Source organism: Eschscholzia californica, unplaced genomic scaffold (assembly GCF_041429995.1).
Source record: "Eschscholzia californica isolate CP2 unplaced genomic scaffold, dmEscCali1.0.p SCAF_4, whole genome shotgun sequence".
Lineage (NCBI taxonomy): Eukaryota > Viridiplantae > Streptophyta > Magnoliopsida > Ranunculales > Papaveraceae > Eschscholzia > Eschscholzia californica.
Window position 1 is genome coordinate 38,161,718 of NW_028238461.1, and position 23,052 is coordinate 38,184,769.

Here is a 23,052-nt window from a genome sequence, read left to right on the forward strand (position 1 = left end):
GGGGTCGTAATGCTTAGCTAGAAGCCAACTACGATCGTCGAATCAAGAGTTGATTCGCGGCTAACATAGACCGGATCCTACAAGGGTTACACAACAGAGTAATGATTTGAACGGGGAGAATTGACTAGATGGATAATGGCAAATAAGTGGATTGGATCCGTTATTGGTAAGTCCTGAAAGATTCGGAGAAGTCCGAAGAGATAAACATGTCCGGGCCCAAAAGGGAGGCCCGGAATGGCTTTAGGAAGGCCGGCCATGTGATGGCCGGCTAGGCCCTAAGTGGGCCGGCCAAGGAAGCCCATAAAGGGCTATGTTGGCCGGCCACTTAAAGAGACCCAATGGAGGGTAGTTTGGGTGTTGCCTAATAATTAGGGTTATGGAATCCTAGTCTGAGTCTAATACCTCTTCTAGGGATTTCTATATATACCTAATTATACAACCTAAAGAAAGAGGAGAAATTCTCAAGAGTCTGAGGGTTAACTGAAAGAGTTTCAGAATATACATCTCAGAGAGAGAGAGAGAGAAAAGGAGTTTTCTCAAGTATCTAGTCAAGAAGAAGGAGTTCTTCATCTCAACCTTCAAGAAGGTCCTAGCTGACTGAAAGGAGGGAGTTCAAGTCATTATTCGGTATCTCAAGTAGATGAGCTACACTTGGAGCTCTTATCTTCCGAATACTGATCGGAATTTAGTTCGTGGGAAAGCGATTAAGAGGTAATCATCTTTCCAATCTAGTTCATTGGTATGTTCATGTATAGATCCTGGAAATAGTGTTAAACATATGATGTTTGAGATTCCGCTACCAACACTAGTCAATTAGGTGTATGAGATACACTAGGTTATTCCCCATCACTTAATTCTTTAGGTGTGATAATGAAATTAGCACAAAAAGGGTTTGCCCAGAGATGTTATGGAATGAGTGTGTTCAAGGGAAGGAATAAGTAGAAGGCCCCCAATTGGGAGGATTAATTAGCTAGATTGATAGATTACATTGGAGGTGGTGCTTTTGATACTGCAATTATCTATTTGGATGGCTTACAGGGATACTTTTGACTTTTTTCATGAGCCACGCTATAATTTGGAGGGCCGAATACACCAAAGAACCCGTGGGGCACGTGCCCCTTCAAGTCAAACGTAGGTTCCAAGGGAAGAGCCAGGGTGCAGGGAACCTTGAGTCTAATCATGAATAAAATATTCTGAATTTAATAAGTGAGAATTATAACATTAATTAGGGTTAGCCAAGTGGTTCCTTAGCTAGTCTTATGGTCTTAAGTTTGAATCCATTTGGTGACTATGAATTTTTATTGCTTCATTTCTTAACTTATAAAAAAAAAAATACTTTCCGGTGGGCCCAGTGTACATGTATATTTTAATTTTATATGTCTATTTTAATTTTTGGCCTAAATTTGTGCCCTTGATAGGATTATTTGTGGTAATTTTGCTTATTCAATTTGACTTCATTTCTGCTTTCACAAGAAAAAAAAAGATTGATTTTATTTTCGTCATATTTCATCTAAACTATTGTTTATGTTATATTTTTGTTCTATGACATTTATTATTTCTCTATATAACCAACAAACATCAAGTGGTTGGTTTCATGTGTTTCTTTGATGTTTATATGATGATTCAATCGTCAATATTGTCTATATGTGAATGGTTAAAATTAACTTACTTTAAATCTAAAAATTTAAATATATATTAGAATAATGATAGAGCGATAGTATATTTACAAAAAATGTTTTTAAGTTATAATTTAGAGTTAATTCCTATATGGCCCCTTACTTTGTGACCAGCTTCCTTTATGACCCCATTTTTTTTGTAAATTCAAATATGGCCCCCTATTTTCAAGTAAATGTCCTAATTGTCCTTCCTATTCATAATTTTTCAAAATAAAATTAAATACATTTCACCTCATTTCCACCTCACCTCTATCTCCACCTCACCTCTCTCTCTCCACCTCACCTCTCTCTCTCCACCTCTCTTTCTCTCTCTCCACTTTTCTTTCTCTCTCTCTCTCCACTTTTCTTTCTCTCTCTCTCCACTTTTCTTTCTCTCTCTCTCTACTTTTTTTTCTCTCTCTCCACTTTTCTTTCTCTCTCCACTTTTCTTTCTCTCTCTCTCACCTTTCTTTCTCTGTCTCTCTCTTTCCACCTCTTCCTCTTTGTCTTCCCCAGCAAGGTCGCCGGCCGGAAAATTTTCCGGCCGGCTCTCTCTCTCTCAAAAGATTCCGGCGAAGGGGTTACCCTTTGTCGGAATCTATTGAACCAGACCTAAAGGTCTGGTTCAACAGATCTGAAGGTCTGTTCGAGCAGACCCTTCGAAGGTCTGGTTCAACAGATTCCGCGCGAAGGGTAACCCCTACGCCGGAATCTTTTGAGAGAGAGAGAGATGAGAGTTTTTTTTTTAAGGTCGCCGGCCTGAAAATTTTCCGGCCGGCGACATTGCTGGAGATGATAGAGAGAAGAGAGTTTTTTTTTTTTTTTAAAGTCGCCGGCCGAAATTTTTTCCGGCCGGCGAATTTAATCGGAGAAGACAAAGTGAGGTGGAGAGAGAGAGAGGGAGGTTAGGTGGAGAGAGATAGAGAGAGAGGTGAGGTGGAAAGAGAGAGAGGTGAGGTGGAAAGAGAGAGAGATGAGGTGGAAAGAGAGAGAGATGAGGTGGAGAGAGAGAGATGAGGTGGAGAGAGAGAGAGGTGAGGTGGAAATAAATATGTTTTTAATATTTTATTTAGAAATTAGGAAGGGTATTTACGCCATTTACATAAAAATAGGGGGTCAAATTTGAATTTATGAAAAATTGGGGGCCAAAGAGGAAGCTGGTCACAAAGTCGGGGGCCATATAGGAATTAACTCTAAATTTTATTTATCCTCTAATCCCATCATCTTATAGAAGGTACACTGTGCCACTCAGACTGGCGTATGTGAAATAAGTTTTACATAATACGGAGTATTTCGTTTTCCCTGTCTATCCTAAAAAAAATTAGAAAGTCCGGTAAGAAAGGGAAACGCAAAATTAGAAACATAGAGAGAAATTAGAAATTCCCAAATTCGCAAACCCTAATTTCCGAAATCTCAAATTCGTCGAAGTTAATTTGTTATAAATACCCAATTCTGATCATTCTTCCTGTCGAATTAAGTAACTAACAATGGGGATGAAGAGAGTCGCTTCGTTAGTGTTTCATACTGAAACAAAATTTCCTCGACTTACGAAAGTGAAGAACAAAAATTACTCGTTAGGGTTTCAAATCACTGCCGAACAAATCGTCAGAGAAGCTAGACACATTCAAGAAACAGAAATCAGACAACCTCCCAAACAGAAAATTGCAGATGAAGATGAACTTTCTGATTATCTTCAACAGAAGCGCAAGGAATTCGAAGACCTAGTTCGAAGATCAGGAGGGCAGAAAACTAGGGTTTTCATCAAATATGCCAAGTTTGAAGAATCACAAAGGGATTTTTTTAGAGCAAGATCTGTTTATGAAAGAAGTTTAGAATTAGATGCAAGGAACCATACGTTATGGGTAAATTATGCAGAATTTGAGATGAAGAACAAGTTCATCAATTATGCCAGGAACGTCTGGGATCGAGCTGTTACCTTACTTCCCCGTGTCGATCAACTCTGGTACAAATACATTCATTCCGAGGAGATGATCGGAAACGTCGCCGGAGCTCGTCAGATATTCGAACGGTGGATGAATTGGATGCCGGATCAACAAGGTTGGCTTTCTTATATTAAATTCGAACTTAGGTATAATGAAATTGAACGAGCCAAAAATATTTTTGGAAGATTTGTCTATTGTCACCCAAAGGTTACTCCTTGGATTAAGTTTGCACAATTTGAGATGAAGAATGGGGAGATTTCTAGGGCTAGAAACGTCTACGAAACCGCTGTTGACAAATTAACTAGGGATGCAGAAGAAGAAGCTGAACTATTATTGGTTACGTTTGCTGAATTCGAGGAAAAATGTAAAGAGATTGAACGAGCAAGATGCATCTATAAGTATGCTCTTGATCATATACCAAAGGGTAGAGCAGAAGATTTGTATCGAAAATTTGTCGAATTTGAGAAGCAATATGGAGACAAAGAAGGGATTGATGATGCCATTACAAGGAAGAAAAGGTTTCAATATGAAAACGAAGTAAAGAAAAACCCATTCGATTATGACTCTTGGTTTAGTTACATTCGTCTGGAAGAGAGTGCTGGCGACAAGGATAGGATCACAGAGCTCTACGAAAGAGCCATCGCTTGCGTACCTCCTGCTGAAGAGAAAAGGTATTGGAAACGTTACATTTACTTGTGGATTAACTACGCTCTGTATGAAGAACTTGATGCTAATGATACTGAGGTAACTAGACAAGTATACAGAGAATGCCTTAAGCTTATTCCCCACAAGAAATTCTCGTTCGCAAAAGTATGGCTTTTGGCGGCTCAGTTTGAGATCCGCCAAAAGAACGTGGATGCTGCCAGAAGAATTCTACTAGGAGGAATTGAGTTGGCTATTGGTAACATAAACTGTCGCAAAACCCTTTATGACAAGTATTTCGATTGGGCTCAACTTTAGTCAAATTTTAATTTTCTTAGCATGTAAAGTCTTTGATATTCAGAAGGATTATAAATAAAGGACAAATATTTTTTTTTTTTTTAATTAGAATGCAACTCTCTAATTAGTGTTAGTTAAAGTTTTTGACTTTTTGCTTGTTGACATGAATGTGGAAACAGGAAGTAATATGGCTTCACAAGTGTAGTATTGAGAGTCTTTTCTGAACCTATGTTTGTGTGTGTGTCTGACCTGCATGGCAGATCAAGTCTCGAATAATCTTTTCTGATTCCTAAATCCTATCATTATTCATCCAACATATCTATCTACTAACTAGTGATCTAGACCTTTTCTCTCTGTGTTATTGATAGGGGGCAGTGTCACAGTCAGAATCTTAACGATTTCATGTTATTTAGGATGCAGAGACAAAGCTCCAACCTTTTGAACGGATTGCCGAGTCAGGGGTTACTGATGAGCACTCAGAGCAGACCCATGGTTTTTGTAACTTCTTCAGGTAGCTCCTCTCTTTATTATCCTTCGTTGTAAAACCGACTTGTTTAATGTCTACTAGCAGCATTGTGGGAAGGCTAAAACTTTTTCTGAGAACAAACTCTAGGGCTATCCAGGATTTAAATTTTGGTAGTTTATAGTCGTTTTTCGGTTTGAGGACAATTTCTTAGGAAGAAGTTTCATACGTTGCAGGTACAAACAAAGTTTGTAAGGGTCGTGGAATATCAACTTTTGAGCTTGAACTTGTGTGCCTGTGTTTTTTCCTCAAAACCAGTATCTAAAGTACAGATTACTGGACTTCTGCATTGTCAATTTCCATGTCGTTAGTGTCTGCTTTAGGAGGTTCCTCTGCGGCCTGCGGGTAAGCTGATACCTTTTATCTGTTAGTTTTGTTCTCGAGTTCCTTCGTCTTGATTCCCTCCTTTTTTTTTCTCTCTTCCTCGACCACATTTTAGGTCTTCAAAAAGCCTGACTACCTTATTTGAGACTAATCTATTGTCACCCATTACTGCATTGTGGTTTCCAATCCATTTTTGGAAATAGGCTGTCATCTTCACTGTGCACAGCATTGGGAGTAGCTCTTCTGTTGGAAACGTAGTTCTTAGGGTCACCCATCCTGTCCTGAAAGGTAGGAAGATTCCCCATCCAAGTACCAAGGATGGCCTCAACCCCTTCTTTTCTGATGACGGTGCGGAGTTCCACAACAACCATCTTATGATGGTTCTCATAGTGCCGTCGAGGCTGCCGAAGAATTATCGAAGTCTTAGAAGGTAAAAAGGTTAAAAGAGTTAGGTTACGGGGGTGGGGGTTGATTGCTCTGATTGAATGGGTTGTGGTGGATTTTATGGTTGGTAAGTGATATTAAAGGCTTGTTGTTGGGTCCAGGTGGCTTGCAAGGTTGGGGTTCGTGGAGGTGGTGGTTGAAAGTTGAAACAAGGTAGCGTATAATTTTCAAAAAATGATTGGGACAGTCATTGATAGGGGACAGTCAGAATCTTAACGATTTCATGTTATTTGGGACGGAGAGACAAAGCTCCAACCTTTTGAAGCGGATAGCCGAGTCAGGGGTTACTGATGACTGATGAGCACTCAGAGCAGACCCTTGGTTTGGAAAGGTTTCTCTCTGTGTTATTGATAGGGGACAGTCAGAATCTTAACGATTTCATGTTATTTGGGACGGAGAGACAAAGCTCCAACCTTTTGAAGCGGATAGCCGAGTCAGGGGTTACTGATGAGCACTCAGAAACCCCTGACACAGCTATCCACTCTGAGTTTGAGTTGTAACGGTTAGCCATATTATTTGTAACGGTTCAAACCTTTTAATCACCCCTATGAGTTTGATTTTGTTTTTAGTTAACCCCCTGTTATGACTACAAAATTAACAAATTAGCCCTAAAATTAACAATTTAACCATATTATTAACCCCACAATAATATTATTATCCCCACCAAAAATTCAGTTTAAACCCCACCAAATTACTTCATTGTAGATTAGCCCAGATTTAGCAGATTTTGTCACGAAGTCTATAATTTCTTTTTTGCCCCTTACATCATCTCCTTGTAATAAATGTGTTTTTGGTCTCATTTTCAATAAATAATTCAATTTTCAATATATTTCATCGTTTCTGTGAGTTTTAAAGTATTCACACTAACTGAAACGTCTCAATTTTTGACGGACCGAAATTTAAATCAAAACCGAAATGATTGGATGTACACACATGGCCGGATGACCCTCTTTAGTCACTCCTCTGCACACCTAGGCGCCTAGACTGGGAATAAGACTAGGGGCAATTTTGTTTTTTTATTTTTTTGTTGAAACGGGGCAATTTTGTTTGTTCATGCAATGTGATAAAAATATTCTCCTTGGCGCCTTTGTTTTTCGGTTGACAATTCTACACATTATAAAGTGGTAGACCTGTTACCAAAGCGACTGACCTTCAATTTATATAAAGTATGCCTTTCATTATCACAATTATTAGATTTTCTCTTAACAAAAACAAACCAAGATCACACATCTACTAATAAATGAGTTTTGGTTGCGGTGATTATAGAATTTTCAAAAACAAAAACTACACAATTTGTAACAAAACCCTTATCATATACACTTCATTACCTTCTTCCATTTTCTTTCTTTAATTCTTTTAACGTCTACAAGATTTTTTATTACGTAGAAGGAAATAACAATGAGACCGATATTAAATAAAATATATTCAAGATGAGAGAATTCATAGTTGGAACGTCTGTCTCTTCTCACTCTCAGCATTTCCTCTAACAATTACTGCACAAATTCCGTAAACACGAAAGTTTCTCCAAAACATCAAATAAAGAATTAAATTGAGAATAGATATGCAACTTCAAAGTAACAAGTCGAAATGCCAAAACTACAAAAGAAACAAGCATGCCGAAGGATTTTATACTATTATTCTTGTGAAAAAGTTATTGATGACACCCGTCGAACAACAACCGGTCTTAAAATAACATTCATGTCTCTTTCATAGGTCCCATAAGATAAGGCAAGACACCAACAACGACTGTATTTTGACAAAAGAATATAGAAAAAACATAATATGATTACATAATACTAATCTCCATAACATATTTAATGTTGTCAAGTAACATGTAGTAAACTATCAATTGTCATACTGTTTGTCCTTTACACAAGATGGGGTGACAGTTAGGGGGCAATGAGATCAATAATGCCAATGATTGTTGTGATATTGTGTCCAAAAGAAGTACGAAATATATTTTGAACAACGTAGGGATGATTCAAATTGTTGGGACTTGGGCGCTTCCTTGGCTAAGAAACATGTACTGGAAAAATAAGGGAAGTCTTAACTTTGTCAAGAGTTTCTATGATACTCTCCTACGAACAAATATATTAGATATGGTTCGAACTAAATATGAGTCGACAATTACTCGTACCTAAATTTCAGTTCTCAAGTCCAACTTCAAAAATGCCACAAAATAAGGTTTTTGAAAGCCAATAAATGTTTTATGATACAAAGAAGAGAAAGATGTTGATCACTTGCTAGGAAGGAAAACCCCCCAAAATCAATCAAAATGTAACTCCTTTATAGAATTATAGAATGTAAAACTACAGTAATTCAATGATAAAGTGCATTTTTTACTTGAAGAATAACAAGCCCTAGAGCAAAAGTACTCCCCTGCTCAACTTCATGTTTAAAGTGACTTTTCTTTTTTGATATCTTCCACTAAAGGTGGAGGAGCCTGAAGTAACCCACAAATGGATTGTGGTGTTGCAATAGTGATAGTTAGAGTCGATGACAAAGGTAATAATGGAAGGCAAAACTTCTTCACTTCAGAACATTTAAGAACTGCAAAGATGACCAATACACCTATAGACAAAATGAGATACAAATCCCAAAGAAAACGATAAGTCTCACAAACCTAATGATTATTCTAAATATAACAAAAGATTAATCATGTATCAACTTCGCCTATCATATAATGTAAAAAGAAAATCTGGTTACAAAACTTCTAAGGCATTGTTTCCAGTAGTCCCTATTATGAACATGATCTAGAGGTATTATCTGATTTTTTTTTTCTTAAACCGACTGAAGAGTTAAAGTGAAGGAACAATGTTATGAGGAAGTTCTATACTGGAAAAACAAAATCAGGTTACAGAACTTCTACATACCTTCAATCAATGAATTGAAAGTATATACTGTATTGAAAGGAAACCATTTATCGTACCTTCTCTAAAGCTGCAAATGAGTATGGCAAATGACAAGAGAACTTCAGAATCCCAAATAGCTAGCATGAAAACAGGTAGATGAATTATATGGATATTTCTATGAAAGAAGTTAGATGAATATGAATTACGCATCTCCTTTTAGGTTTCTTTGTAATACTTTTGGGTTGGTTTACCACAACCAACCAGACATTTTGCTACGCGATTGGCCTTCAAAATAACTATTTACCCATCTCCATTTTCATCTATGTTTCTTTGTAATACTTTTGGGTTGGGTTGGCTTACCACAACCGTCCAAAAATTTTGGTACGCAATGTCCCCCAAAATATAACTACATATACTACAAAAAAATAGGCATATCAGGGACACACAATTTTTACATATGTCCCTAAAAATCTTATATAGGGACTGTTTTGGGATGTTTGTCCCCAGTAGTGTCATAAGTTGAATCGAATTTGTGAAATATTAAGAGAAAATTGCGCGCTAAAATTGTTGGCGCAATTTTTTTGGGCGAAAATTTGTTTCTCAAAATTACCTATGCGTCCCATCTATCCCACGTTCACCTTCACTCCATAAGTTAGGTTTTCGAAACATAAAACCTAGGTGTTTAGAGATATGAATAGAAAAAATTATACTTTTATAGTTGGAGTTGGGTTTAGGAACAAAATTTGATGATTCAAGACAGACCGAGAATCAAAATCGTGGACTGAATAAGGTAGAAATCTAGAGAGAAAGAGAGAGGGAGAGCAGAGAAAAACCTAGTTTCTGTGCGAGTTTCGGGAGCGCGGCGTTGATCGATGGTGAGAGAGATTGAGAAATAAACAAACCTCTTCTCTGCTCAAACAAAGATAGTGTTTTTATAGTTTTTTCAGAGAGATTGAGAATGAATTTCTCTCCCTGCTAAAACAAAGAGAGGATTTTCTGGGTTTTTTTTAGAGAGAGAAAGAAAATGAAAACCCTAAAATCTGATGGTTAGAGTTGGAGAGAGACGAAGACAAGCTTGTAAATCCTTTATTCAATCTAAAAGTTTAATTTCAGAATAAAAAAAGGTGCGTGATATTTTGGTTATTTGCATTCCTTTATTTGATATCATCTTTTTTCTTCATCTGAAACCCTTTTTGCGATATACACTTCGCAATCATTCTTTGGATATTATGGAAAGTTAGATGCGACCACTGTTTTCAACATGAGCTGAATGACCTGAATAAAATTATCAAAATGATTTTTTCGTTTCCTAGAAACAACAAAATCACAGGGGAAAAGAAACAAAAAACAGTAGAAAAATGGCAACCTCCACCCGCTCAATTCATAAAAATTAATGTTGATGCATCTTTCATTAATGTAACATCCAATGTGGGAATCAGTTTAATAGCTCATAACACTGAATCTAAATTCATCGAAGCGCAAGTTAAAACTTCAAGGGCGAGAAACAGTGAAGAAAGTAAAGCAATTGCAATATTACACGGTCTTGAATGGGCGAAAGAACATAATCTAAAGTCAATCATCATTGAAAGCGACAACATCAATATTATTAATCAACTCAACAAAAAGAAGAACTCAGTCCACTGGCAATCGATGATCCATATCAATAAAGTTCGTGAAATCAGAAGAAATTTCGAGAAAGTTCAATTCAAATACACCAAACGAGCGCTTAACTCGCATGCAGACAAGCTAGCCAAATGGGCCAGAAAGAAGAATAGAAATAAAAAGTGGACTAACATTCCTTGTATTTTAATAGATAAATATTGTAATAACGTTATGATTATATAATGGAAAACTTGTTCAACAAAAAAAAAGCCACTCTGAGACTGGCGTATGTGAAATAAGTTTTACATAATACTTCGTTTTCCCTGTCTATCCTAAATTTTTTTTTTTTTTTTGAACCAAGCGAACCATATTCATTCATACGTGATAGAATCACAATTGTTACATGGATGATCATATTATTTCTCTCTTCAAACATCATGAGAGTTGCATACCTTTAAATGCAAAGTGCCTCATAATGAGAAAGAAATTGGACTAGACACGACTCAAGAAAATGACCCTAAAGGTCGAAAATGAAAGGATCCTATAGATCACGGATGAAAAGACCCTAAAGGTCACCGAAATAACTGAAAATACAAGTTAAGAATATACTAATTTACAGCCCCGTTACATTCGCCGGAAAACCGCAATTGTCGCCGGAAAACCGCCTTCATCATCGAAAAACCGCCATCACCATAGAAAAAACGCCATCTCTTAATTCTTCTTCATCATCTGGTTTTTTCTTTTCTTCTAAACCGTATAAACATTCTACATTCACTGTCGATTCTTCTTCTTCGTCTTTATCTCCACTTTCTGATGATGATTGACGAAAACATCTTCCTTTTGACCTTATGATATGAATCAACCATGATTTTAAAGAATATGATGATCGGAGAAAGATTTTCCTCCGTTGTAATGTGTATATCGAATTAGTTGAGAATGAGAGATTTGTAGATGGAATTAGATGAGAGGTCTGAGAAATTTGAAGTTGTCGATGGGGTATTGTTGTATTCCTCAAACATTAGACAGAAGCTTCTCTCTCTCTATCTAGAAATTTAATCACAATAACTAAAAAAGAGGAAGATCCGGAGGAGGGATCCCTCCTCCGGAAGGCAACAAGATCTTAATTCTCTCTCTGAAAAACGGTTTCAACTTTTTTCTCCTTTTCCTTCTGAATTTGATAATCTTTATGTATAGTTTTTTTCCTATGCGACCATCGACCTATTAAGATCGAAAAATAAAAAACAGGATCGACCTATTAAGATTATTACTAACTTCTTTCAACAAAAAAAAAATTTGAATTTTACTGAATTGTCATGTTTTTGAATATCAAAATTTATGTAAGCAGTTGCAACGGAAAAAAAAAATTTGTTTCAACAAAAAAATATCCTAAAAAAAAATTAGAAAGTCCGGTAAGAAAGGGAAACGCAAAATTAGAAACATAGAGAGAAATTAGAAATTCCCAAATTCGCAAACCCTAATTTCCGAAATCTCAAATTCGTCGAAGTTAATTTGTTATAAATACCCAATTCTGATCATTCTTCCTGTCGAATTAAGTAACTAACAATGGGGATGAAGAGAGTCGCTTCGTTAGTGTTTCATACTGAAACAAAATTTCCTCGACTTACGAAAGTGAAGAACAAAAATTACTCGTTAGGGTTTCAAATCACTGCCGAACAAATCGTCAGAGAAGCTAGACACATTCAAGAAACAGAAATCAGACAACCTCCCAAACAGAAAATTGCAGATGAAGATGAACTTTCTGATTATCTTCAACAGAAGCGCAAGGAATTCGAAGACCTAGTTCGAAGATCAGGAGGGCAGAAAACTAGGGTTTTCATCAAATATGCCAAGTTTGAAGAATCACAAAGGGATTTTTTTAGAGCAAGATCTGTTTATGAAAGAAGTTTAGAATTAGATGCAAGGAACCATACGTTATGGGTAAATTATGCAGAATTTGAGATGAAGAACAAGTTCATCAATTATGCCAGGAACGTCTGGGATCGAGCTGTTACCTTACTTCCCCGTGTCGATCAACTCTGGTACAAATACATTCATTCCGAGGAGATGATCGGAAACGTCGCCGGAGCTCGTCAGATATTCGAACGGTGGATGAATTGGATGCCTGATCAACAAGGTTGGCTTTCTTATATTAAATTCGAACTTAGGTATAATGAAATTGAACGAGCCAGAAATATTTTTGGAAGATTTGTCTATTGTCACCCAAAGGTTACTCCTTGGATTAAGTTTGCACAATTTGAGATGAAGAATGGGGAGATTTCTAGGGCTAGAAACGTCTACGAAATCGCTGTTGACAAATTAACTGGGGATGCAGAAGAAGAAGCTGAACTATTATTGGTTACGTTTGCTGAATTCGAGGAAAAATGTAAAGAGATTGAACGAGCAAGATGCATCTATAAGTATGCTCTTGATCATATACCAAAGGGTAGAGCAGAAGATTTGTATCGAAAATTTGTCGAATTTGAGAAGCAATATGGAGACAAAGAAGGGATTGATGATGCCATTACAAGGAAGAAAAGGTTTCAATATGAAAACGAAGTAAAGAAAAACCCATTCGATTATGACTCTTGGTTTAGTTACATTCGTCTGGAAGAGAGTGCTGGCGACAAGGATAGGATCACAGAGCTCTACGAAAGAGCCATCGCTTGCGTACCTCCTGCTGAAGAGAAAAGGTATTAGAAACGTTACATTTACTTGTGGATTAACTACGCTCTGTATGAAGAACTTGATGCTAATGATACTGAGGTAACTAGACAAGTATACAGAGAATGTGATGGGCCTAAAAAGTTTCCTAAATAGGTCTACACCCGCAAGTGCACGGGTGTCAAGTTGTAATAAATTCCGGTAAGACCGGTTCGTTCCTCAGAGACTAAGTGAAACCTATTCTAAGACTCGGAAGTAACTTGGTTTTTGGTTTTGATGAGGTTTTGGTAATAAAATATAAAATATTAAAGTAAAATTACGGAAAGAAAATAATTACAAATGATACAAGGAACTCAAATGGGGAGAGGATCTAGGGTTTAGGAATTCACCACATAAAATTACCTTTAGAGCAAATAATTATCTAATTAATTCTCTTTTTTTTTTATAACTCAGAATTTCGGATAATGAACTATCCTAATTCCGGGAGATGTTTCCGTTAAAACCGAATAAAACATAACAATGTAATCATTTTATTTTAAATAAATAAATTTCTAAACTACTATTTATCAATTAATAAGTATGAATCGTCAAATGATTTAACATAAGCACGATGCATCAAATCGAAAAGTATAAATAGTGAAAAGAAAATCTATTTATCAAACTAAAACGAATTAAACTATGAAGTATTAATCAAGAGTTAATCAATAAAAATTATATCTCTAAAAGGTCAAAAATGGGTTTCATCGTAAAACCCTAGATGGAGAGTCTTAGCTAATCATGATCGAGATTTAAATAAATATGAATAATAAAAGAGAATGGAAGAAAACTTATCTTTTTCGCTATTTCCAAACCAAACAGGGCCTTAGGGAAATAATTTCCTTCTGTTTTTCCCAAAATTCCGCCAAACAGACCCTTAGGGAAAACTATTTTCTCGTCTTCCCGGAAACGATTTCCAGGTGAGAAAATAATTTTCCTTCCCTGGTTTTTCTTCTCCTTCTCTGTTTTCTCTTTCTTTCTCTTTCAATCTTCTCTCTTTATCTCTCTAATGAACACAGAAACTCTCTCTTAATCTTTACAACCGAATATGATGAAGAAAGAAGAAAAAAATAATAATGGAGTTTTATAACTTAAATTAAATCTCTTTCTCTCTCTACAATTCAAGAGCTTCTCTCTTACTAACTCTTTCAATCTCTCCTTCTCTCTCTCACAAAGAGAAGAATCAAAAGAAAAAGAAACCTAACAGTAAACTCTCAAAAACTGTTTCTCACTCTAGCTCTCGGTTCCATTAATGGCCGAATGGAGAGATGATCTCGGTTTTCCTCTGTCTCTCTGTCTTTCTCTGGTTCTAGCTTCTCTCTCTCTCCCTCTAGTCTTTTTGTTGGTTGAGCTTAAAGAGAGGGCTCCCAATCCGAGTTCCCCCCTTCCTCTGTCTCTGTTTTCCTTTATCATTTCATGGCCGAATCGAATCTCTCTCTCTCTTCTTTCCTTTCTCTTCTTTTCTTTCCTTTCTTCTCTCTTCTTTCCTTTCTTCTCTCTTCTTTCCTTTTCTCTCTCGGTTATAAGAGAAACTTTCTCTGTTTTGAAAAATCTCGATTTGAAGAAGAACAACTCTCGGTTCTAATAAAAGGAAGAAGATGACGATGACGTCAGCTGACGTCATCGAGTCGGGTTGGGCTGTCCGGGTCACGAGTATAGCTTGGTGTACCTCTGGACGTGACAGAAAGTAGCCCACTTTGTTTCTTGTCCCTCTGATTACTTTGCTCGATGCGCACCACGTGTCCTTCTTGACTCTTGGTCCACCAAATTTGACCCGAACTTTGACTAGCTCTATCTTACTCATCCGGACTCCGATTTGACTTCCGTTTTCGCCTACGGGTTCGTCTTGGACTCTACTTTCCATCCGAGCACTAATACTGATCATGAAATCAGAATCACAAAATGACCAAAATACCCCTAATCTGCATTTCTCCGACTTTTATCCGTTTTGCACACATAACTCTGAAAAAGGTACCTGAGTAAGGAAACACAAGCAAAACATCAGAGTAACAGCTCGAATTAGACTAACTAGTCTAAATTAAGATATTCAGATGAGGCATTTTCATGACTCATCAAACATCCCCAAACTTAGATTTTGCTAGTCCTCGAGCAAAAATAGAAAAATAAAACTAAACCCACCTTCACCACTTTCGTAGGGAATCACGATTGCACTTAGCACGTGCAACAAGCCGTTAAACCTCTAGGTTACCCAAGAGGACGAGTTTTGTCTCGTGAGGGTTTGCAGTGAATATACCCACAAAATTCAAATATCTCAAAATTCCAAAAGGGTTAAGTATGACATGAACTAAAAATGTTTATCCGGTAGATTTTCGAAAGTTAATAGAAATGAAATCCAAATCGACCAAACCATACAAATGCAAAAAAAATCTCTTCACTCGTAATCAAGACTCGAAGTGCACGTGACCAGCCAATATGAGTATCATTTCGGTTCTGAAAAGACAAGACCTTGATTACTGTCTCGATACATTTCGCCTCGACTACTGCCTCACGGTCATACACTCAAAAATTAAAGTCACTCAGAAATGGCTCACTCAATGTGCGAGTATGAGTATGAGAAAAAACTCAACACATTACAAAAGATGGACTAAATTTCTTTATGAACGACTGATCTCATAAAAAGGAAACAACCACTAATATGGAATGGGGAAGCTAACCTACTCTTCTCACCTGATCTACTATCTAACAGTGTTTCCTAAAGGTCAATAGAAACTAGTGATAATGTGAACCAGAACTCCTGAGAACTTGACGTCTTCAAATCTTCAAGAATTTCTTCGAAGGATAAACACTTAAACTAAACAAACATTTTTTTCTTTGATTTTTCTATTTCTTTTCTCTTTTTTTTTTTTTTTTTTTTTTTTTTTTTTTTTTTTTTTTTTATACGACTCATAATACAAATACTACTTTCTTCACATTATTCTTTCCTTGGTAATATTCTCTTCATTTTGCTTCATGCCTTATTCTCAGGGTTCTAAATGATGGGTGAGGTTCCTATCTTCCTCTAGTTAACACTATTTTCAAGTTTCTCAGACTACAAGAGAAAGGTTTGCTTCCTGATGACATCCCTAGTGGTTGTAAAATTTGAACTCAAGAGATCAAATGAGTTCTTCTTTCAATATTGCGAGGTTGAGTAGCTCTTCACTCTACTCGGAATTAGCTCAGAAGAGATCACTCAAAACAACAAGAAAGGCTCAGAATCTCACATAGGTTAAGTCTCCACTAATGATCGATTAAGTTCTCTCAGAAAAGTCTACTCTTCACCTATCTAACACTCACATGGCTAGTGCACAAACAACCTCAAGACTCGATATTCGTGGAAAAACCTTTAGCAAAAGTGTAGTACAACCAACTAGACTCTATCACCATTAACAAGCAAAAACAACTAGACTCACATTTTTAATCCAAAAATTTAAAATTTTGAAAAATTTTGAACCCTTTTGAATTTTTGAAATAAGGACTTAGCAAAAAATTCATTCCCCTATCCCCAAACTTAAACCGAACATTGTCCTCAATGTTCTGAAGACTATGCAAAAAAATAACAGGATGAGGGAAAGATATTACCTGATTCCAAGGTCCTATGCGTGGGTTGCCTCCCAGAAAGCGCTAAGTTTAACGTCTTCAGCCAGACGAAACAGATGATTCGACAAAATAAAAAGGATTAACCTACTGGATTACAGATATGTGATTAACTGTAAACCAATATTCGATACATCTGTGGGTCCACCCAAAACACAAATTTTTCAGTAAACGATAGTCTTACATTTTTGTGAATTGCAGAGAGTGCATGTGAGACTATCAAAGAAGAGGGGCAATCCCCAAACTTAGTGGATGCACAGTCCACTAAGTAACTATAAATACTCGGACCAGTGACTAGAAAGTCATCAAAAGGATCGACATAACAATGAAGGGCCAATATATCCGTCGAAGGCAGAAAGTCATCTGCAAGTTTAGTGGATAAAATATCCACTATTTCCATAGACGTTCTCGAGGAGACATCTGAAGTGTCCCAAAAGGGATCAACAACCGAGTCTGAGACCATGTGAAAGGTCAAACTAGACTCTAAGGGTAATGCAATATGCTCGGGGACCACGTCAAGGTCCATGGTTTCCTTAGGTAAACAGTCTGACAAACTATCTAACATGTCTCTACTGTCATCAATGTCCTCAAATACATCTGGAGTCTCGCAGTCATTCATAATATCATGCCTTCCTAGAATTTCATCTAAGGCTGACTCCTTACAAATCTCAAATGTCGGAAAGTTCAGAATAGTGTCATTCCCAAACTTGCTCATAGCGCCGTCATTCTGGATATCAACGTCTAATACAGTCCTATCATGGTGAGATGACATAGGTGGAGGAAGCAAGACAACAAGGTCATCAGACCTTTCAGGCTCTAGGGTATTATCAGTAAATTCATCGACATTTAACTTAGTACTAGGGTTAGACGTATTAACCTCGTCATCATGCCTAGTACCTTCCTGAGTTTGGGGTGGTGAACCCCCTTCCTCGTCGGCGAATAACTGTGACTTAAACATTTTCATCTGTTGAGCCAAGGACTCAGTATCCTGCTGCATTTGAGTCGTAAATTGTGACATAATCTCAATAAGACGACTCTCGGACTCTGATCGAGATCTATCTTCAAGAGTCTCCTCGTAATAAGGTTCGCTAGTGTAATTAAACGTAGACTCTTGATAATAACTTCCTCCGTACATATTAGGATCATACCTATCTCTAAAGTCATTGGTCTCAGAATAGTGTGGACAATAAGGTCTCTCATATATATTTGGCGTCGGACCATATCCATCGCTAATCGGACCATCTCTACACATTTGTTGATAATCTCCTAATGTCATATGAGATTGATCAGGCTCATATGGTCTACTCCACTCACTAATCGGACTGTTTCTAGACATTCGTTTATAATCCTGAAATGTCATACCCGGTCGGTTAGGCTCGTCTCTACACATCTGTTGGTACTCTCCTAGGGTCATACCAGTTCGGTTAGGCTCAACTAGCCTATTCCCCTCGTTAAGTCGTTGACAATCTCTTAGAGTCGTACCACGTTGGTTAAGCCAGTCTTTACGCAACTGTTGGTATTCTCTTAAGGTTATATCAGTTCGGTTGATGACGGGTCCCTATAGATCAAGGTCATCATCATCAACAGGGTACGTCCAACCATTAGAAAAATGCGCCATGATGGTCAAGCACGATCACAAGATGAGAATTGACACTTATGTAACTAAACTTGACTCCTTTCTTTTGGTCCAAATTTTTTTTTTTTTAACACGAAAACCGAGGAAGCACTACTAAGATCTTATAAAAAGTACCCACTAACAGGGGATTCGTGGGTGATTAGAGAAAGTTACCTCCCGTTCGAGACGGGCGACGACCTTTGCAGATGACTCGGGCCACTCTCCCCGCGAGTGTTCGAACCCGAGGCTTCGTTTTGGTTTTTCGGTTACAATTTATGCCCTTTAAATTAGGGTCAAAACTTAAATCCAAAAATAAAGTCTAGAAAGTCTAAAGTCTCTCTCTCACCAGAAATAAAATAAAATAAAACTGTAAATTTCTTCTTTTAGACTCCTCCTCCTTGTTTGCGCCTTCTCTTTCGCTCCTTAATGCCCTGCACACCAAAAATAGAGAAGCAAGTCAAAGTGGCCAAAAATAAAAACTTACCAAAAATAAAAACTTTCCAAGTTTAGAAAAAATTTTGAACTTAGTCCCCGGCAGCGGCGCCAAAAACTTGATGGGCCTAAAAAGTTTCCTAAATAGGTCTACACCCGCAAGTGCACGGGTGTCAAGTTGTAATAAATTCCGGTAAGACCGGTTCGTTCCTCAGAGACTAAGTGAAACCTATTCTAAGACTCGGAAGTAACTTGGTTTTTGGTTTTGATGAGGTTTTGGTAATAAAATATAAAATATTAAAGTAAAATTACGGAAAGAAAATAATTACAAATGATACAAGGAACTCAAATGGGGAGAGGATCTAGGGTTTAGGAATTCACCACATAAAATTACCTTTAGAGCAAATAATTATCTAATTAATTCTCTTTTTTTTTTATAACTCAGAATTTCGGATAATGAACTATCCTAATTCCGGGAGATGTTTCCGTTAAAACCGAATAAAACATAACAATGTAATCATTTTATTTTAAATAAATAAATTTCTAAACTACTATTTATCAATTAATAAGTATGAATCGTCAAATGATTTAACATAAGCACGATGCATCAAATCGAAAAGTATAAATAGTGAAAAGAAAATCTATTTATCAAACTAAAACGAATTAAACTATGAAGTATTAATCAAGAGTTAATCAATAAAAATTATATCTCTAAAAGGTCAAAAATGGGTTTCATCGTAAAACCCTAGATGGAGAGTCTTAGCTAATCATGATCGAGATTTAAATAAATATGAATAATAAAAGAGAATGGAAGAAAACTTATCTTTTTCGCTATTTCCAAACCAAACAGGGCCTTAGGGAAATAATTTCCTTCTGTTTTTCCCAAAATTCCGCCAAACAGACCCTTAGGGAAAACTATTTTCTCGTCTTCCCGGAAACGATTTCCAGGTGAGAAAATAATTTTCCTTCCCTGGTTTTTCTTCTCCTTCTCTGTTTTCTCTTTCTTTCTCTTTCAATCTTCTCTCTTTATCTCTCTAATGAACACAGAAACTCTCTCTTAATCTTTACAACCGAATATGATGAAGAAAGAAGAAAAAAATAATAATGGAGTTTTATAACTTAAATTAAATCTCTTTCTCTCTCTACAATTCAAGAGCTTCTCTCTTACTAACTCTTTCAATCTCTCCTTCTCTCTCTCACAAAGAGAAGAATCAAAAGAAAAAGAAACCTAACAGTAAACTCTCAAAAACTGTTTCTCACTCTAGCTCTCGGTTCCATTAATGGCCGAATGGAGAGATGATCTCGGTTTTCCTCTGTCTCTCTGTCTTTCTCTGGTTCTAGCTTCTCTCTCTCTCCCTCTAGTCTTTTTGTTGGTTGAGCTTAAAGAGAGGGCTCCCAATCCGAGTTCCCCCCTTCCTCTGTCTCTGTTTTCCTTTATCATTTCATGGCCGAATCGAATCTCTCTCTCTCTTCTTTCCTTTCTCTTCTTTTCTTTCCTTTCTTCTCTCTTCTTTCCTTTCTTCTCTCTTCTTTCCTTTTCTCTCTCGGTTATAAGAGAAACTTTCTCTGTTTTGAAAAATCTCGATTTGAAGAAGAACAACTCTCGGTTCTAATAAAAGGAAGAAGATGACGATGACGTCAGCTGACGTCATCGAGTCGGGTTGGGCTGTCCGGGTCACGAGTATAGCTTGGTGTACCTCTGGACGTGACAGAAAGTAGCCCACTTTGTTTCTTGTCCCTCTGATTACTTTGCTCGATGCGCACCACGTGTCCTTCTTGACTCTTGGTCCACCAAATTTGACCCGAACTTTGACTAGCTCTATCTTACTCATCCGGACTCCGATTTGACTTCCGTTTTCGCCTATGGGTTCGTCTTGGACTCTACTTTCCATCCGAGCACTAATACTGATCATGAAATCAGAATCACAAAATGACCAAAATACCCCTAATCTGCATTTCTCCGACTTTTATCCGTTTTGCACACATAACTCTGAAAAAGGTACCTGAGTAAGGAAACACAAGCAAAACATCAGAGTAACAGCTCGAATTAGACTAACTAGTCTAAATTAAGATATTCAGATGAGGCATTTTCATGACTCATCAGAATGCCTTAAGCTTATTCCCCACAAGAAATTCTCGTTCGCGAAAGTATGGCTTTTGGCGGCTCAGTTTGAGATCCGCCAAAAGAACGTGGATGCTGCCAGAAGATTCTACTAGAAGGAATTGAGTCGGCTATTGGTAACATAAACTGTCGCAAAACCCTTTATGACAAGTATTTCAATTGGGCTCAACTTTAGTCAAATTTTAATTTTCTTAGCATGTAAAGTCTTTGATATTCAGAAGGATTATAAATAAAGGACAAATTTTTTTTTTTTTTAATTAGAATGCAACTCTCTAATTAGTGTTAGTTAAAGTTTTTGACTTTTTGCTTGTTGACATGAATGTGGAAACAGGAAGTAATATGGCTTCACAAGTGTAGTATTGAGAGTCTTTTCTGAACCTATGTTTGTGTGTGTGTCTGACCTGCATGGCAGATCAAGTCTCGAATAATCTTTTCTGATTCCTAAATCCTATCATTATTCATCCAACATATCTATCTACTAACTAGTGATCTAGACCTTTTCTCTCTGTGTTATTGATAGGGGGCAGTGTCACAGTCAGAATCTTAACGATTTCATGTTATTTAGGATGCAGAGACAAAGCTCCAACCTTTTGAACGGATAGCCGAGTCAGGGGTTACTGATGAGCACTCATAGCAGACCCATGGTTTTTGTAACTTCTTCAGGTAGCTCCTCTCTTTATTATCCTTCGTTGTAAAACCGACTTGTTTAATGTCTACTAGCAGCATTGTGGGAAGGCTAAAACTTTTTCTGAGAACAAACTCTAGGGCTATCCAGGATTTAAATTTTGGTAGTTTATAGTCGTTTTTCGGTTTGAGGACAATTTCTTAGGAAGAAGTTTCATACGTTGCAGGTACAAACAAAGTTTGTAAGGGTCGTGGAATATTAACTTTGAGCTTGAACTTGTGTGCCTGTGTTTTTTCCTCAAAACCAGTATCTAAAGTACAGATTACTGGACTTCTGCATTGTCAATTTCCATGTCGTTAGTGTCTGCTTTAGGAGGTTCCTCTGCGGCCTGCGGGTAAGCTGATACCTTTTATCTGTTAGTTTTGTTCTCGAGTTCCTTCGTCTTGATTCCCTCCTTTTTTTTTCTCTCTTCCTCGACCACATTTTAGGTCTTCAAAAAGCCTGACTACCTTATTTGAGACTAATCTATTGTCACCCATTACTGCATTGTGGTTTCCAATCCATTTTTGGAAATAGGCTGTCATCTTCACTGTGCACAGCATTGGGAGTAGCTCATCTGTTGGAAACGGAGTTCTTAGGGTCACCCATCCTGTCCTGAAAGGTAGGAAGATTCCCCATCCAAGTACTAAGGATGGCCTCAACCCCTTCTTTAAGAATATCCGAGTCTGATGACGGTGCGGAGTTCCACAACAACCATCTTATGATGGTTCTCATAGTGCCGTCGAGGCTGCCGAAGAATTATCGATGTCTTAGAAGGTAAAAAGGTTAAAAGAGTTAGGTTACGGGGGTGGGGCTTGATTGCTCTGATTGAATGGGTTGTGGTGGATTTTATGGTTGGTAAGTGATATTAAAGGCTTGTTGTTGGGTCCAGGTGGCTTGCAAGGTTGGGGTTCGTGGAGGTGGTGGTTGAAAGTTGAAACAAGGTAGCGTATAATTTTCAAAAAATGATTGGGACAGTCATTGATAGGGGACAGTCAGAATCTTAACAATTTCATGCTATTTGGGACGGAGAGACAAAGCTCCAACCTTTTGAAGCGGATAGCCGAGTCAGGGGTTACTGATGACTGATGAGCACTCAGAGCAGACCCTTGGTTTGGAAAGGTTTCTCTCTGTGTTATTGATAGGGGACAGTCAGAATCTTAACGATTTCATGTTATTTGGGACGGAGAGACAAAGCTCCAACCTTTTGAAGCGGATAGCCGAGTCAGGGGTTACTGATGAGCACTCAGAAAACCCTGACACAGCTATCCACTCTGAGTTTGAGTTGTAACGGTTAGCCATATTATTTGTAACGGTTCAAACCTTTTAATCACCCCTATGAGTTTGATTTTGTTTTTAGTTAACCCCCTGTTATGACTACAAAATTAACAAATTAGCCCTAAAATTAACAATTTAGCCATATTATTAACCCCACAATAATATTATTATCCCCACTAAAAATTCAGTTTAAACCCCACCAAATTACTTCATTGTAGATTAGCCCAGATTTAGCAGATTTTTTCACGAAGTCTATAATTTCTTTTTTGCCCCTTACATCATCTCCTTGTAATAAATGTGTTTTTGGTCTCATTTTCAATAAATAATTCAATTTTCAATATATTTCATCGTTTCTGTGAGTTTTAAAG

At 37.2% G+C, this 23,052-nt stretch overlaps 2 protein-coding genes and 1 long non-coding RNA gene across 13 annotated transcripts; 2 read left to right on the forward strand and 1 right to left on the reverse strand.

Moving 5' to 3' along the window:
- The first annotated feature begins 2,906 nt into the window (after positions 1-2,906).
- On the forward strand, positions 2,907-6,401 carry LOC147544508 (uncharacterized). 3 transcript variants are annotated; one of them, XR_015223164.1, is made up of 5 exons: positions 2,907-4,269; positions 4,951-5,048; positions 5,237-5,405; positions 5,588-5,814; positions 5,930-6,401. XR_015223164.1 is itself a non-coding variant. In XM_086633085.1 (3 exons), the coding sequence occupies exons 1-3, from the start codon at positions 3,143-3,145 to the stop codon at positions 5,983-5,985; spliced, it is 1,281 nt and encodes a 426-aa protein (XP_086489211.1). In that variant the 5' UTR covers positions 2,911-3,142; the 3' UTR covers positions 5,986-6,401. The 3 variants fall into 3 exon arrangements, 1 of the variants encoding a protein (XP_086489211.1); XR_015223165.1 differs by lacking the exon at positions 5,588-5,814 and having other exon boundaries at positions 2,911-4,269; XM_086633085.1 differs by lacking the exons at positions 5,237-5,405; positions 5,588-5,814 and having other exon boundaries at positions 2,911-4,269.
- Positions 6,402-8,041: 1,640 nt separating this feature from the next.
- Positions 8,042-9,748, reverse strand: LOC147544509 (uncharacterized). The gene is made up of 3 exons (XR_015223171.1): positions 9,514-9,748; positions 8,758-8,817; positions 8,042-8,399 (listed from the first exon to the last, which is right to left on the reverse strand). It is a non-coding gene; the product is annotated as an uncharacterized LOC147544509 (long non-coding RNA).
- A 1,901-nt stretch (positions 9,749-11,649) lies between these two features.
- Positions 11,650-22,770, forward strand: LOC147544510 (uncharacterized). Of its 9 annotated transcripts, none has more exons than XM_086633095.1 (5): positions 11,650-13,070; positions 20,725-21,405; positions 21,594-21,761; positions 21,856-22,183; positions 22,299-22,770. In XM_086633095.1, exon 1 carries the CDS (start codon positions 11,846-11,848, stop codon positions 12,977-12,979), a length of 1,134 nt encoding a protein of 377 aa, XP_086489221.1. In that variant the 5' UTR covers positions 11,650-11,845; the 3' UTR covers positions 12,980-13,070; positions 20,725-21,405; positions 21,594-21,761; positions 21,856-22,183; positions 22,299-22,770. The 9 variants fall into 9 exon arrangements, with proteins under 9 accessions (XP_086489221.1, XP_086489220.1, XP_086489212.1 ...); XM_086633094.1 differs by having other exon boundaries at positions 21,944-22,183; XM_086633086.1 differs by having other exon boundaries at positions 11,650-12,972; positions 21,308-21,405; positions 21,944-22,183.
- The last annotated feature ends 282 nt before the right edge of the window (positions 22,771-23,052 follow it).

Bases quoted from the DNA above. Each gene is read 5' to 3' on its own strand.
- LOC147544508 (XM_086633085.1), top strand. From the start codon at position 3,143: ATGGGGATGAAGAGAGTCGCTTCGTTAGTGTTTCATACTGAAACAAAA. The intron at 4,270-4,950 runs GTATTGGAAACG...CATGTTATTTAG, and splicing joins CCTCCTGCTGAAGAGAAAAG to GATGCAGAGACAAAGCTCCA. The intron at 5,049-5,929 runs GTAGCTCCTCTC...TGTTGGGTCCAG, and splicing joins GGTTTTTGTAACTTCTTCAG to GTGGCTTGCAAGGTTGGGGT.
- LOC147544510 (XM_086633086.1), top strand. From the start codon at position 11,846: ATGGGGATGAAGAGAGTCGCTTCGTTAGTGTTTCATACTGAAACAAAA. The intron at 12,973-21,307 runs GTATTAGAAACG...CATGTTATTTAG, and splicing joins CCTCCTGCTGAAGAGAAAAG to GATGCAGAGACAAAGCTCCA.